Source organism: Poecilia reticulata, chromosome 2 (assembly GCF_904066995.2).
Source record: "Poecilia reticulata chromosome 2, P_reticulata-male-v2, whole genome shotgun sequence".
Taxonomy (NCBI): domain Eukaryota; kingdom Metazoa; phylum Chordata; class Actinopteri; order Cyprinodontiformes; family Poeciliidae; genus Poecilia; species Poecilia reticulata.
Window position 1 is genome coordinate 45,916,359 of NC_088831.1, and position 16,749 is coordinate 45,933,107.

Consider the following 16,749-nt stretch of genomic DNA (forward strand, 5'->3'; position numbering starts at 1 on the left):
TTTGTTCTGCTTTGCTTCCATCTCTGTGCTACGGTCCGCGGTGGTCTCGTGCCATCCCTAAAAACATAACGCCCTGGGTGTTTACCCATGTTGCTCATGTCAGAAACCATCTGCACCATTAAACTGAGGCAAAACCCTGATGCTCAACTATGAACACTGACCACGGAGCAACAAGCAAGAAGTAGATGTTTTTGAGGGGGGATCGACTTTTTGGGGGCAAAATGAATCTATGTAGCTGAACATAGACAACAACTTAGCCTATAAGCTACTTGTTAACAAGCTTAAGGTGCTGTATTGATATTAGCTAGCTAGTCATCATTTAGCTAACTTTACCTGCATCAAGCAGCTTCACTAAACAGTCGGTTAGTTTGGGGGGAAAACTGTGAAAAGTTCTTAGCGTTTTGCTGGTTTGCTGCCATGATTCTAACACACCTGAGCAGCAGCAGCAGGTCTCCTTCTCCTTCACAGGTGGAAACCCAGCGTCGTAGCGCTCATGTTGCGTTTAAAGGCAGCTCGGAAAAACAGGTTACCTCATGTTAACAACGGATTAAACAGTTTTAACTGCTGATAAAAGTGACAGAGGACAGATATGGGAAGGTTGGAAGCCCTACTGTATGAAACTGACAGAGGAATAACAGAGACTTGGCCGTTCTAAGGTAAAAACCCAGCGCAGACAGCGTTCAGGTTTTTTGTTTTTCTTTTTCATCCAAACGGCTTCCCGCGCCCCCCCTGCAATGGCACGACGCCCCCCCCAGGGGGCGCGCCCCACAGTTTGGGAACCTCTGATGTATGCTATTCTGACAGTGTATGGTAATCTGATAGGCTCTCAGTGCCACTCCAGTCCTATCCAATGACCAGAGGAATCGTACTGCTCCTGAATGTCGCATCACTACTTTGCAGACTTTTGGACACAGCGTTGTCCCATATATGCAACAAGTCGGTCAACATCTCCGCACAATAATTCAGGCAGTGAGTTACTTTTTTTCATCACAATGCTTATGTGTCTCTGTACAGCTAGCTTTGCTAACATCACATCAACAGAGCTTATCTTCTTTGAGATTCTTTTCTAAGTGATGAAAAAAGTTAGACGTTGTCCCCACCGTCTGTGAAACGAAGCGCTGCTGAGTTAGCTGTGGCCATCGGGTTTCTGATGATTGATGCAGCTATTCTATTACTGACTATTAGACAGATCTTCTGCCGCTGAGAGGAAACCACTGCGCATGTCTGGAGCGCATGTGAGTGAAAGGTGAGGGGGGACAAGGGAGAGGAAAAACATAAATTGGCAAGTCACGTAATTGCTGGGATTTTGATCGGTGCGTTTTGCATCCACTGAAAACAAAGATGTTAACAAATAAACTGGACAGTTTGCTGCATGTTCAGGGATATTTTCACAGTTGCGAGACCATCAAATAATGGTCTCGAGACAACACTGTGTGTGTGTGTGTGTGTGTGTGTGTGTGTGTGTGTGTGTGTGTGTGTGTGTGTGTGTGTGTGTGTGTGTGTGTGTGAGATTGAGTCCAAAATCCGATGTGAGAGTCATCCGTGCTGCAGTGAATCCGTCTCTCTGTACTTTAATATTAGCTACAGTGCTCGGTGTAATACGGGTTCAGCTGCTATGAAGGATAACTGAGATTCTGTAAATCTAAAATAATTAATTATTCTCTAACATTGACTTAGATTATCTGACACAAGAGCCTATATTAGAAATGAAACAATGTAACATATTATAAAACTTATATTATGTGTTATAACATTCACCAGCAAAGTTTACACAGGTGGTAAAGACTATTATTTATATGTAATTCTCTCACTAGTAAGATACATCCCAAATCTTTCGTTTTTGTTTTGAAGGTTTCCTAAAGACACGATGTGAGGAAGAAGAGGGAGAATCTATAAAGAGAGACGGATTCACTGCAGGATGAATCACATCGGAGTTTGGACTCAATCTCAGCTGCTGAATCTCTGAAGGTAGAACTGATCGGCTGAAAAACATATATATATGTATGTGCATACATACAAACATACATACAAAAATACGTACACACAAACATATTCAATATTTATTATTCAGTATAAATCATTATTTATTTGTGTCTGTATAGTTATATAAATATGTATTGATATTACTAAATAATTTATTAAATTATGAACGGCTGTGTGCTTTTTAATATGCTCATCATTCATCAATATCAGAATATTCCATCCTATTCTATTGTTATAGCCACTAAGCATATTTAAATATGCTGAACTATGTATTTAAAACATACTTAAATAATACAATTGTTTATAAATGTAGCTTTGATAGATGATTGAATATGGTTTCCAGTAACAAAAAGCGTGTTATGATCGATTAAATGCGCTGATACGTCATTGTGCTGCTAAACACATAACGCTGAGTGGAGTGGTGGACCGCTCCAAGATGGCCGCCCTAAATCTCGTCAGCGACGATAGGCGAGAGCGGCCATGAGGGTCTATCCTTATATTATGTCTATGTCTACTATGACCTCCTCGTTTTAAATAAAGTTTATTTTAAAAAAGCGAGAACGAACTCCTCTCAATGGCGGAAATGCGTCAGAAACACGTGATCGCGGAAGTGCTCCCTCTTCCGTTCGCTGTAGCACATTACTCTAATATAAATTCCATTTGTTTCGGGATAAATCTCCACATTAGTCGTTCTTAAAAACTGTCGAGCCCCAATAACATATTTTTCTCCTAACATCAGCTTAATTTTTCTTCAATCAGTTTAAAATACCGACCGAAGTGGCCGACAGCCCCACTCCAGGCCTGTAGGGGGCGCTGTGAAACAGCTCGGTCAAGCTGCGCTTCCTGTTACCTCAGTAGTTAGCACATGTTCAGGAGGAGCATCGTGAGGAGCTTCGGAGCCGAGTGAACCTCGGGATAAACTGGTGAAATGACAGAAAGCAAAGCGGAGTCCGTCTCGCAGCGGCCCAGAGAGCTGCTGGCGCTGAACCCGGAGCAGGAGGTCGAGTTCAAGAAGAAGGTCCAAGAGGTGAAGAAGAAGAACCGCGGCGGAAAGGTGAGCACACGCCGGTTCTGGTGTTCCTCATGGGGAATTCAGGACCTCTCAGGGCTCGGAACCGGAGAGGCAAAGAACTGATTAAACCAAGAACCTCATGTTTGGTCCAAAACATCTCGCCGGACTGGATCCAGGACTGCAGAACTATTCAATAAATCAGGATAACAAATTAAATCGTTTCAGATACTTTATCACTTACTGCATTTTATAGGTTAATTTCAGACAGACGGGAGTTTTCCAGCCTTTATCTCTGCTATGATTTTCCGGTTACAGTTAAAAAAATAATATTACTTCAGACAAATAAAAACGGGTTTTTAAGAAGAAAAAAACCCTGTAGAACCATGGGCGGCCCTAGAAGGGGGCCAGCAGGGGCCTAGTTACCGGAGAGCTAAATCAGCCTCTCATGATATGAACTGGCAGGATTATAAGAACAAATTTTATTTTTACCTTCACAGTTTTACTGTAATAATGAATCAAAGTCGAAGGTGTTGCTCTTTGAGCTTCAGTCAAGCAGAAAGTCAGAGGGGGGGTCAGCAAACTTCCTTCAGCCTGATTGCAGCAGCTTGGATGAAACCAACAAATGTTTTAGTTTAAAACGACTCGCATGTGACATCACTTCCTGTTGGTTTCTTTGTTCTCCAGGGGAGCCGTGTAACTCCAGGTGTGGTGTACGTCGGCCATCTTCCTCTGGGGCTCTTCGAGCCGCAGCTCCGGTCCTACTTCGAGCAGTTTGGGACGGTCCTACGCCTGCGGCTGTCCCGGAGCAAAAAGGTCAGAAAACAAGAACTGGGACTGGACCCAGAGGGACACGTCTGGTTGTCTCTGAGGACCTGGACCTGGTCTGAGGTTCTGGTTCTGACTGGGTCTCGAGGTCCGGTATCTGGGCCAACATGATTCTGGTGCATTGATCTTACCGGTCGCCCCGCCCATGGTCCAATAGAACCACCAGAACCTCCTGATCTGGACCAGCTGTCTAATTAAAGCCCTTTTGATTCTGTTTCATGACTTTGTGTTTTTGTGTTTATGACCTAAAGCCTTGCTGCTGAAATGTGCTGTACAAGTAAAATTTGATTGATTTTAAATAGTGTCAGATAGTAGTAGCCATTGCCATGGTTACCTGTAGCAGCCTGTTGTGGTTACCGTAGCAACAGGGAGTGATGATGTCATCTCTGCTGCAGACCGGCGGCAGCAAAGGTTTCGCTTTCATCGAGTTCGAGAGCGACGAGGTGGCGAAGATCGTCGCGGAAACTATGAACAACTACCTGATGGGGGAGAGGCTCATCAAGTGTGAGTAGAACCTCCAGAACTGGGCTCGGGTTCTGGTTCTGGTTCTGACCCGGTTCCCGCCACGTTTCCAGGTGAGGTTCTGCCTCCAGAGAAGGTCCACGAGAAGCTGTTCGTCGGGTCCCAGAGGATGTTCCGCAGGCCGGCCCGGCCCGCCGTGACCCGGTACAACCGGAACCGCTCGCCAGAGCAGCTGGACGCCATGACCCGCCGCCTGCTGAGGAAGGAGTCGCGACTGCGCAGGAAGCTGGCCCAGCAGGGGGTCCAGTACGACTTCCCCGGATTTGTAAGTGATCTCAGAACCGGAGTCTGTTGACTCCAGTTGAGTGGGCCTGTGGTTTTTTCCCTGGTTCTGATGCAACTTCTCTCGTGGAACCAGTTTGGTTCTGAGGTTCTGGTTCTTACTGGTTCTTCCTGTTCTGGTCCAGGCGGCCCAGAAGAAGACGACCTCCGCCGTCCTGGATGCTTCGTCCTGCAGCGATGTAAGTCCACCCGCCGGCGCCGGTTCTGGACACGCCGGACCTCTGGCCCGAACTGAAAATGGCCCGGTGCCGGTCTGTGGCTCCGGGTCAGATAACCGGGCCCACATGAAGGCGGGGCGTAAAGCTGATTGGCCACCTGCTGGTGGTGGCACCATGAAACCCACGCCCCCACATGGTTTATCACCATGACAACACAGATGATGCACCATAGCAACTGGATCATGGTTGATGTGCATTGGTTGTTTATGTATTTGGTAAAATGTTTGACTTGTTTAGTTGGTCTTTGATGTTTTTGTTAATCTCTTTGATCTTCCTTGTTGCTGGTTCTGATCAACCTGACTCTTCCTCCTCCTCCTCCTCTTCCTCGGCAGACCACGCCTGTCTGTACGCCGTCCTTCCTGGACAGGAGGAAGTCCACGGTCGTCCTGGACGATGAGGACAGTGAGATCATCCTGAAGATGCCGGCGGCAGAGGAAGATGATGATGATGATGACATGGAGGAAGAGGAGGACTCTGACAGCTCTGAGGATGAAGAGGAGGCCCAGTGAAGGGTTTCAGTATTTAAGGCGGACTGGGACAGTTTCTACCTCCAGACTGGAGCCAGAGCGACCCGATTGGTCCAACAAAACCGGCTGGTCCAGGCTGGCTCTGCCCACCGGCTGCTCTTCTTTCTGCTTTATTATTGTTATTACTATGATGAAGAGTCTGTTCCTGTCAGTCCATTGGAGAATATTCCCTGGTTCTGCAGCAAAGGAGCTGACTGGTCCGAAATCTGGGCCTGATCCGGACCGGCGCAGGGAAAACATGGGCTATGTCACATGACCAAACAAGGACCGCATGACCCCCAAACCTAAAACAAAATAGACCACACATGTTCCCTGCTGGTCAGCTGGTGGTCCAGTGGACCAGTCAGAACCTTCTGGGCCGTCTCAGTCATGATGCTGGTCCAATGAACCCAGATGGACGTTTTCAGACCTAAGAGCTATGATCTGCTGCGGTGCTAACAGCAGCGCTAACAGCAGCGCTAGCACCAGCGCTAACACCAGCGCTAACACCAGCGCTAACACCAACGCTAACAGCAGCGCTAACACCAACGCTAACACCAGCGCTAACACCAGCGCTAGCACCAGCGCTAACAGCAGTTTCATGGTTAAGGCCTTAGGATCTGCAGCTGGGCGTCGTTCTGCTGTGCGCTGGATTTTAGCGGGTCGAAAGCAAAGAATGAAACAAAAACGGAAATATTTCAGTTTAATAAAATATTCAGAGATGCTGCGATCAGATCCCTGATCGACCAGATGGATCCTCTCAGTACTGCTCAAGCTTCATTATTAAGTCATTGTTAAGGTAAAACTGTAAAAGAATAAAACTGTTCATATCATCATAAGGAATTGATTTCATATTGTCTCCTGGGTAACTGGGCCACGGCTGGATCCCAGGTGGTTCTGGAGCCTGCAGAGGGAAGCAGCAGCATTAGAGCTCTTTAAAAAAACAAGCAAATGTTTAACTTTCAGGCATTGACTTAAATTAGTTTCCACTCTTTTTTCTCTTATAAATAAAAATGGTTGCAAATATGAGTAAATATTGTGCATTTCTTCTAAAGTTAATATGTTTATACATTTTTATGGAAACCGAATCAAAGCCACAATCTGGGCCCATAAATCTGGTTCTGACTGAACCACACATGCGCAGTCCTGCCCTGGCCGCCAGGTGTCGCCAGAGTTCGCGCAGCCGAGCGACCGCTTCTCCATGCGACAGTTTTCCAAGTGCCAACATCATCTCTGGATGGACTGCGCATGCGCACGACGATCCCCATTCTTGTCCTTCAGGCAGCATTCCTGCTGGAGAGTGTTGATAGAAAGGCAGAAAGAGGAGCAGTTTGAGGCCGCGGACGGAGGCTTTCCCCCCCGAGCGGAGAGCGGGCGGCCCGGAGAGTCTGCGGCGGGAAATGGTGAGTGTTAACTCGAATGATGAAGCTGCTCCTCTTCGGTCCCCCCGCCCCCAGTTTTCTTTTGTTGCTGCGAACTGACGTTTCATTCAAAGGTAGCTAGCTGTAGCTGGGTCCGCCGGTTACTGCCGGGCTTCCCGGAGAGGCTGAAGAGAGAGGCGGGAGGCTCCAGGAGCGGTCCGGGGGCTACCTGCGGTCCGCTGGAGGCGTGGAGACGGGGAGGCTGCGGCTAGCTGGAGCGGAGCTAAGCTAGGGAGGGGGGAGGTCTGGTGCACCAGGACGGGAACCAGGATGGAGATCCAGGCAGCATCATGTGACACTGCAGCTTTATCTAGCCAGAACCAGAAACTGGTACCGTCTGCTGCTCTGGGGCTTCTAGGTGAGATTAGCTCCACACCAGGTGGAAAGACATCAGCAGCGGCTGCCAAACTCTGAAACCCCCCAGCAGGTAAACCCCAAGACCCCCCAGCAGGTAAACCCTGAAACCCCCCAGCAGGTTAACCCTAAACCCCCCAGCAGGTAAACCCCAAGACCCCCCAGCAGGTTAACCCTGAAACCCCCCAGCAGGTTAACCCTGAAACCCCCAGCAGGTTAACCCTGAACCCCCCAGCAGGTAAACCCCAAGACCCCCCAGCAGGTTAACCCTAAACCCCCCAGCAGGTAAACCCCAAGACCCCCCAGCAGGTTAACCCTAAACCCCCCAGCAGGTAAACCCCAAGACCCCCCAGCAGGTTAACCCTGAAACCCCCCAGCAGGTAAACCCTGAACCCCCCAGCAGGTTAACCCTGAAACCCCCAGCAGGTTAACCCTGAAACCCCCAGCAGGTTAACCCTGAACCCCCTGCCCCCAAGTCCCGCTTGTCAGAACTGGATCAGAACCACAGAAATGGATTCCTGCTGCACATGTTCTGGTGTGCTGGTGCAGACGTTTTTAGGGGAAAGTTGAGTGAAAGGAAGAAATGCTAGAACAAGTAGCAAAAGCAACAGCCTGGCAGGGATTGACACATTTTTGTAGCCATGCTTGTCATGCTAATTATAAGCAAGCGTTTGAAATGTTGCATTAAATGCGTATTAGGCTCCTGGTTTGGAGCGAATCAGCCAGGCTACGCAGAGCGTGATGTCATCAGATTCTGATGCTACACATGACTAGTAAACAGGAAGTAGAGGTTTCTAGCTAGCATGGAGCAGAGAGACCCCTGCCGTCCTGAAGGTCTGACGCTTGGTTCCTCTGGTAAGGCTCAGTGTTTGTCAGAGCTGCTTACTTGTCTCTCCTTTAGCGCATTAGCATGTTTTACACGAAGCTGTAAACCACCTAAAGTGAGCTTATGAACCTTTTCATCAAAATCACAAAGTTACTCCAAAAATTGCATAAAGAATGGTGGAAACACGGCTGGCGTTACGGAGCCACTGGCTGCCCTCCTCCATGCAGCGCTGCACTAGTTCTGAAGGACCCCGGCCCGGTACCGAGCCCAGACCCGGACCCGGTACCGAGCCCAGACCCGGCACCAGGCCCGGTACCGAGCCCAGACCCCGGCCCGGTACCGAGCCCAGACCCGGCACCAGGCCCGGTACCGAGCCCAGACCCGGACCCGGTACCGAGCCCAGACCCGGTACTGAGCCCAGACCCCGGCTCCGGGCCTGGCACCAAGCCCAGACCCGGCACCAGGCCCGGTACTGAGCCCGGACCCGGCTCCGGGCCCAGTACCGAGCCGAGACCCGGCTCCGGGCCCGGTACAGAGCCCAGACCCGGCACCGGGTCCGGTACTGGTACCGAGCCCAGACCCGGCTCCGGACCCGGTACCGAGCCGAGACCCGGACCCGGTACCGAGCCCAGACCCGGCACCGGGTCCGGTACCGGTACCGAGCCCAGACCCGGCACCGGGTCCGGTACCGGTACCGAGCCCAGACCCGGCACCGGGTCCGGTACCGGTACCGAGCCCAGACCCGGCTCCGGACCCGGTACCGAGCCGAGACCCGGACCCGGTACCGAGCCCAGACCCGGCTCCAGGTCCGCTCTGCGTTTCTGGGTTAAAATGCTTTTCACTGATCTGATGTGAATAAGAGCTGCGGCTCAGAACGTCTCTGGAAACGACTTTGGACCTTCATATCTCTAACCGACCCGAACTCGGCCCGGTGCCAGACGGTCCCACTCTAACTGGTCCTCGTCTCTTCCCTCCAGGACAACGCTGGACAGTGGCAGGAAGAAGACATGGATCCTTGATCCAGCGACCCGACCCGACCCCCGCCAGAACCAGCCGCCCCCAGCTGCTGTCCACACATGCTGCATTGCTGCCGCTCCCAGGTCCCCGCTGCGTCCGTCCCTCTTGAGTGAGCTACCGGCTGTTCATCGGGTCCGTGACCCGGTCCGATCGGAACCGGCAAGCCGATGGAGCCCAGCATGGAGAGCTGCTTGGCGCAGGTCCTGCAGAAGGACCTGGGCCGGCGGCTGCAGGTGGGACAGGAAGTCATCGACTACATCTTGGACAGGGACAAGTCCCCCGACCTGGAGCAGGACCAGACGGCGCTGGACAAGATGGTGGACGCCATCGCCAGTTCCTGGGTCAACTCCAGCAACTTCAAGGTAAACGCAGCTGGAGCACGGCAGGGGAGGGTGATGCTGTGGGGCGAGGATATGGAGCCTCGATCCAGCGACCCGACCCGGTGGTACTCCAGCTGCCGACCCGTTCAGTCAGGTCATGATGGATGCAGCCTGACCTCAGTGACCTCTGGCAGTTTGTTGCCGTGGAAACTCGGACGGGTAACTGAGTCGTGTTGGATAATGGCGTTTTGGCGCCCCCTAGTGAGCTGCAGGGAGGGATTTTCATTAGAAAAGCCATCAGTTTGTCAGATCTTTAACAATCTCATCGCTGCTGGAGACCAAACCTGGTCACCATGACAACCAGTAGATGCGCTTCCTGTCACACCATCGCTAACATGGCTGCCACCACCGCCGCTCTGGGGGAAGCATGGCGGAGGATCCGTCATGCTGTGGGTCTCTGCCAGAGATAACACATTATGTAGGCCAGTCGCAGTAAGTCAGTTAATCACATGATGAATGGAAACATTTTCATGATTTTCTCTTTCTGCAGCAGCTGGATGATAGTTTTCAGTCTGGCGCTTCGGCTTGATGAACCTTTTATTTACACACACTTCATCATTCATTTTATTGATTTCGGTTTTTTGTTTTGGATTTTAAAATGTCTTCCGGTGTTAAATGTTCATATGAAGTTATAGTTTATTGGGTTTTGAGAATGTGAGAACATTATATTACTTAGAAATGGTCTCACAGCAACAATATTATCGTTTATCACGATAACGTCTGGGACGACTCATCGTCCAGAACGCGTGCTGCAGCGACCCCTAACCCCAGACGACTCATCGTCCAGAACACGTGCTGCAGCGACCGCTAACCCCAGACGACTCATCGTCCAGAACGCGTGCTGCAGCGACCCCTAACCCCAGACGACTCATCGTCCAGAACACGTGCTGCAGCGACCGCTAACCCCAGACGACTCATCGTCCAGAACACGTGCTGCAGCGACCCCTAACCCCAGACGACTCATCGTCCAGAACACGTGCTGCAGCGACCGCTAACCCCAGACGACTCATCGTCCAGAACACGTGCTGCAGCGACCCCTAACCCCAGACGACTCATCGTCCAGAACACGTGCTGCAGCGACCCCTAACCCCAGACGACTCATCGTCCAGAACGCGTGCTGCAGCGACCCCTAACCCCAGACCCGAGAACGGCAGACGGGTTGCATCGTCAGGGTGAACATCTACGTGTTTGAGCTCAAAGTTTCATGAATGTCGCGGTCGATGTCGCCTCGAAGCGCCAGCCGCTTCCACAGGAAGTGGAAGTTTCTAAACGTTTAAAACAAAATGGCTTCCTTTAAACCATCCTGAAGGTAAAACCCTGGAGAGCTGAGAACCTCCAGACATGTTGGGTTTGAGACAATGAAACATATGCAAACAGTGGCTGTATGGGCAGCTGCCCAGGGCGGCATCAGAAAGGGGCGGGGCACCGAGGACTGGGAAATAAACTCTGTCCCCTGAACAGGCTGACTGCTTCCTGCTGCAGAAAAACCCAGATGGTTGCTGGCCTGTGATTGGCTGGAGTGCAGCAGGAGGCGGGGCTTGTCTTCGTTCCTGCTGGAACCAGAACAGCTGGCAGCGATCCATCCTGATTACTCAGAGTAATCAGATTACATTTACTAATCAGTTGGCAGCACCAGTGGGGGGTCACCCTGATGGAGCCAACTGGGTTCTACTGGGTTCTACTGGGTTCTACTGGGTTCCGTGAAGCAGACGACTGGCCAGCTGAATTAAACCTCAGGAAACTGAAGGAGGTTCTGGTTCTGGTTCCTCCTGCTGTGCAGCTCCCAGTCTTCCCAGTAAACCAGCAGCTATAAAGCAGAACCAACCAGCGGCTGGATCCAGTAGATCCAGTGTTTTCATTGGTCTCTCTGGTCTCCCAGTCAGGAAATCACAGCGGAGGCAGCAGTAAGCCCCGCCCCCTGCGCTCCAAAGCCCTCTGATCGGGTCAGAACCTGTTAGAGCCGCCACCTGGAAGAAAAAACATCCCATCATAGCAGCTTATTATGTTGCTATGGTAACAGCTGCTGCTGCAGCAACCAGCCGAGCAGCTTCTCTGTCACGATGAGCCGCCATGACACCACAGAAGAAGAATGCTGGGAACGTCTGAATCAGCACCACAGGAACGTGACTTTGCTGTCCAACCGTCCTTCTGTCCTCCTGTCTGTCTCTGCAGAGCAGCCTGAAATCAAGCTGCTCCAATCCAGACCATAATAATCAACATTCCACTTACCAATTAACTCCAACCAGCTGGTTTAGCCTGAAGGCAACTCAGGGTTTCAGCTGGTTGGCAGTTTTTTGGAAGTTTGTTCCAGATTTTGTTGCATAGAAGCTGAATGCTGCTGCTCCATGTTTGGTTCTGGTTCTGCTCTGCCTCCAGAACCAGAACCTGAGAGGTCTGAAGTTGATGCAGCAGATCTTTGATCTGGTCACTAGGCCTGTCGCGATGAACAATAAATCAATGAATCGCACGACAAATGAAAATTATCGACCTCATTTTAATTGGTCGTCTCTTCCTGCCTTTTCCTGTTGACGCTGAATGACGACAGGCTGAACTCGGTGCTCTCCACCGGCTCCCCTCCTCGTTTCCTTCACGCTCGGCTCACATTGCATCATCCTAGAACTGTCGGCCGATCGCCGGCCCGTTTTAAAACCTGAGACGCTAGCAGACAACAAACCGTAAGCATGCCGGGTTTGATCGGTAATGTTGTTTCCACTCATCATCTCCGACGTCCACTGCTCCGTGTCAGCCGTTTGGGATTCCCCTCCGTGTTTTCCCTTCAGAAAGGCGGAGGGGAATCCGCGTTCTCTGATTGGCTGCCTGTCACATTCAACAGGCTGCCTTCTCGCTCCCAGTCGGGGAAAACCCACAGGCTGCAGCGATAAACTGGCCAAGACGATCCAACATGCTGAATATGGCTGATTTGGGTCGGAGCGGTTCTGGACCCGATCGGTCGGAACACCACAGGATGATCGTTGGACCTTCCAGGATTGTCCTGAGGGGAAAATCGGGGCAAAGCAGTGAGCTGGGCTGCAGGTCGGAGGGAGGGAGCTATTGGATCAGGTGGTCCATGTCCATGTTCTCCATCTCAATATAATGGTTGTTGCAGACAGACTTCATGATCCGGACTCTTTTGGTTGGATGTTGGTTTTATTTCCACTCTGGTTTCATGTTTAGTTTTTATCCAGGTTCATTTTTTGTTAACAGGCTGAGAGTCCGTTTTATTTTTGGTAGTTTATTTAGTTCACCAGTTGCAGTGTTTCGTTTTCTTTGGAAAATAAAGTGCATCTATTTTGGCAGGACATCTCTTGCATTATTATGTCATTGCCATCCAATTTCTGCCGCTTATCCGGGTCGGGTCATGGGGGCAGCAGCTTCAGAAGGGAGGCCCAGACTTCCCTCCCCAGCCACTTCGTCCAGCTCCTGCAGCCGAGGATCAGACCGCCAGGGTCCCCTCCCTCAGCTGCCGCCCGTAACACACTGCACCCGACCCTTTGGCCCCTCCGACAGGTGGTGAGCCCATCGGAAGGGGGACCCACGTCTCCTCTCCGGGCTCCGTGGGTAAAAGCCCGGCCACCGTGCCCCACCTCCAGGCCCGGCTCCAGAGTGGTGACCCGGGGCGAGGGAACGCCTGATCCAAAGTTATTACTCATCATAAGGGGTCTTTGGGCTGCCATTACATCAGTTTAAAATGGTCTTCAAACAATATTATCGTTTATTGCAATAATTTTTGAGGCAATTAATCGGCCAGCAAAATTTGTTACTGTGACAGGCCTATACTGGTCAGTGATTATAAACTACCAGCAGTAGTTTAAAGTCTCGTCTCTAAACGCCTGGATGAGTTTCTCTGATCTGAGACATTAGAAATGTTCTGCAGCTGGTAGAAGGCCCACTTTGGAGCCGTCTTTATGTGGCTCTGGAGGCTCAGGTCAGAGGTCAGCCTGATCTCTGGCTGAAATATTACATCTCAATATATGATCCAACCTGAAATGAAAATGTTATTCTCTTAACTGTGGTGTAGTTTTCTTAGTTCTTCCTAATGAAGTGCTGCTGTTTGGTAAATGTCAGCCATGAACACGTCTATTTATAGATTCTGAAAGTGTCAAAGCTTTCCAATGATGTCAGACACATGGAAATAAAAGAAATTGTTCTTTACTGCCAGGTGTAATGTGCTTTAATAACATTTTGGCCTATTTGTGATTTAGAAGCACAATTGAAGAAAAATAGATTTGATTTGCTTTGACAGAAACAAAACATCATTTTATGCGCCATTAAATAAAAATAACAGTAGCTGTTGACCTGAAAGCAGAGCATCATTCATTACCTAAGTGATGAAAACAAAGAACAGTTCTGGCTGACTGAGTCGATTCCTACCGCATTGAGCCGATTCCTACCGCATAGAGCCGATTCCTACCGCATTGAGCCGATTCCTACCGCATAGAGCCGATTCCTACCGCATTGAGCCGATTCCTACCGCATAGAGCCGATTCCTACCGCATAGAGCCGATTCCTACCGCATTGAGCCGATTCCTACCGCATAGAGCCGATTCCTACCGCATTGAGCCGATTCCTACCGCATTGAGCCGATTCCTACCGCATAGAGCCGATTCCTACCGCATAGAGCCGATTCCTACCGCATAGAGCCGATTCCTACCGCATTGAGCCGATTCCTACCGCATAGAGCCGATTCCTACCGCATTGAGCCGATTCCTACCGCAGAGCCGATTCCTACCGCATAGAGCCGATTCCTACCGCATTGAGCCGATTCCTACCGCATAGAGCCGTTCAAAATAATCAAGTGAACAGCAGCAGCTTCAGCTTCCTGAGGTCAGATAATATTCCTGGAGTTTTATTCCACCGATATCTGCAGCTTTTCTTTTGAATAATCTGGTTTTAATCCAGTTGATGGTTCCAGATGGAGAAAGGTGGATCTAGATCTAAAGCTCTAGATCTGTAATATTAATTTCCATGGAGTCACTTCTGTATTCAGCCTGAAGCAGAGAGTTTATGGGAACCAGAGAGCCGAGCCACTGATCCGCCTGCACATCCTGCTGTAAGCACCGTCCTGTCTGAGCTCTGAACATAAAACGAAGTAACACGGAGACATTAAGCAACACGGTCATATGTTTCTAAAAGCAGCAGCTTTGAGCCTGAACAGCTGAACCAGATCTGACTCCAGAGCTGCTGCTGTTGAGCTAAGAGGCTTTTAGCTCCGTCAGGCTTCAGAAGCTAAAAGCCCGAACCGGAACCGGAACCGGAACCTCCCCGTTAGCCTCTGACACTTTACAAAATAAGATGAAAACATTGTCCGTTAGAATGGATTAAAAGGTTTAGATTTTTAAAACATTTTTACAATGAAAATGTCTGAGAATATTACCTGCTAGCATAAGCTAAAGTTAATGTTAGCCACAAAGCTTAAAGAAAGTAAAGCTCACCTTGGTATCAGTGAACGTCTAACAAGGCTACATCCTAACCTTCCTTGTTGGAGCTTCGGATCGATGTCGTCACTAACTGTTATTTTGGAAAAAGCCCTGCAGCTCCTAGTGTTGACATTTTCAACAGACCGGAAACGACGGAGCCGCTTCTCTCCAAACGCTGAAGCTGCCGTGCAAAGAGCCCATTGACAGCAGGTGTCTGTGTGGACAGCAGTGCATGCTGGGAGCTGCAGCAGGGTGAAGACAGGCCGCCTTCCTCAACACGGCGTCTCGTCACGCTGCTCTGCTGCTGAGGCTCAGCTGACTCTCCAGAACCCGGTTTGGTTCCGGTTTCTGTTTTTAGTGCTCACCCTGAGGCGAGCGGGCCTCGGAGCGGCCCGGCTGGCGTCACGGCCGTCCCGTGGTTCCCCTCTGACGAGCTGCGTCTCTGCCTGTAGGACACAGCGGAGACACTCCGCCTCTGTTCGAGCGGATCCGATCGGGTTCTGGTCTCTGAGGGAGGGCCGCTATAGAAACCAGAATGAACCGGCACAGTCTTTGCTTAGAGGCTCAGGCTGCTGTTCACTCTGCCGTTTCATTTTGGACCTGGTTCTGGGCTCGGCCTGGTTCTGAAGCGGTTCCTCTGATCTCTGTCTTCCAGCCCATTTCCACACAAACCTAAAATGTTTCGTATCTAAAGTGAAACGTGGTCGGCCTTAGATGTAGCAGCAGCCATTTTTAATCTCATATTTTATGTCGTTTATTTTTCACCAGTGGCTTTTCCGTCAGGCAGATGTTTGGTCGCCCGAAGGCGCTCTGACTGTAGGCGGCTGCAGCCGTGAAATGTAGCCGTGTCGGCTTGTTGCTGCGATACGTCATGGCGTCCGCCATATTGAATGGGGCGTATCTGCCAGTAAGCTAATATAATCAAATGGACAAACTTCCAAAGCGCCGTTCTACAAAGTGTTGAAGTTGGTGAAAGACTCACAAACACTGATATATCAAGGAATCAAAGAAAGCACTTTTTCTACCTTTTTGATGTGAATATTTAATTGTTTTGGTCTTTTTGAATGAAGAGCACAATGTTTGACTGATTCTGATCGTTGTTATATTCACAGATGTATTTCTAAACATATTTACACAATTACATAATTCAGTGAGCACTTAGCTTTTCAAGATATGAAAAAAAACGCAATTTCCTCTTAATTTATATGTATTTTATTGTAAAGATAATAAACTGATAAATCAGCCATTGTCAAGCATTATTTATAAAGTTTTGCTACATTTTATACAGTATAATATGTCAATTGTGCTATGAACAGCAAAGACGAAAAAAATCTAACGGACTCAATTATTTTTATTATATAAACTCGCTTAATACCCTAATGCTTCAGATTGAGATATTTCACTTAAAAATATGCAAAAAGCGAATGAAAAAAGTGTACAATAGGGTCCTAACCCTACCCTAAATAAATCCAGATTTATTTATATTATACTGGGAACACAGACAGGTTCAGCCTGCTGGTCCAGCTGGGAGCAGCCCAGTGACTGTCCTGGTATACAGGATAACGTGAAGTTAGAAGTGAAATTATCTGACAGTGTAATAGAAAATTCATCCCTCCTCCACATTCAGAAAAACCTATTTCAGCATATTGGGGCACAGACTGGTAGCATCTCCATAGCTGAACACTGACCATGTGAAACATGGCTGTGATCCCCCAGTGCTGGTTTCTCTGGGAGGAGAACCTCAGGGCACTGGGAGGTAACTCATTAGAAAAAAGGCACATATGAAAAAAGTTAGCTAAGAAAATAACAGAATAGTTACTTCAAACCAATTTAGTTACATGGGAAATAGGGTTAGGGTGTCTGGCCGCAAAATCAAGAAATTATGTTGGTAAAATAGTTATTTTCATTTTTACCTGTGAAAGGTAATGCCAGCCCATCCAGTTTGTACTTTAAAATGATTGAAACAATTCCAAGCAGGACATGAAG

The 16,749-nt window shown here is 49.4% G+C and overlaps 2 protein-coding genes and 1 non-coding gene across 3 annotated transcripts in view; all 3 read left to right on the plus strand.

The window, feature by feature from the left end:
* Window positions 1-2,808: 2,808 nt before the first annotated feature.
* On the plus strand, window positions 2,809-6,374 carry nifk (nucleolar protein interacting with the FHA domain of MKI67). Its single transcript, XM_008403137.3, has 6 exons — window positions 2,809-3,037; window positions 3,680-3,808; window positions 4,216-4,324; window positions 4,396-4,607; window positions 4,750-4,803; window positions 5,175-6,374. Exons 1-6 carry the CDS (start codon window positions 2,912-2,914, stop codon window positions 5,349-5,351), a joined length of 807 nt encoding a protein of 268 aa, XP_008401359.1. The 5' UTR covers window positions 2,809-2,911; the 3' UTR covers window positions 5,352-6,374.
* LOC145550912 (small nucleolar RNA ACA64) lies at window positions 4,851-4,979 on the plus strand. Its single transcript, XR_014086739.1, has one exon. It is a non-coding gene; the product is annotated as a small nucleolar RNA ACA64 (small nucleolar RNA).
* Window positions 6,375-6,605: 231 nt separating the features above from the next.
* clasp1a (cytoplasmic linker associated protein 1a) overlaps window positions 6,606-16,749 on the plus strand; it is a 55,076-nt gene continuing 44,932 nt past the window's right edge. The window contains exons 1-2 of the mRNA XM_081604836.1: window positions 6,606-6,751; window positions 8,927-9,328. Of these exons, the coding sequence (XP_081460962.1) occupies window positions 9,134-9,328 (195 nt within the window). The 5' untranslated portion in view covers window positions 6,606-6,751; window positions 8,927-9,133. The remainder of the gene's footprint in view (window positions 6,752-8,926; window positions 9,329-16,749) is intronic.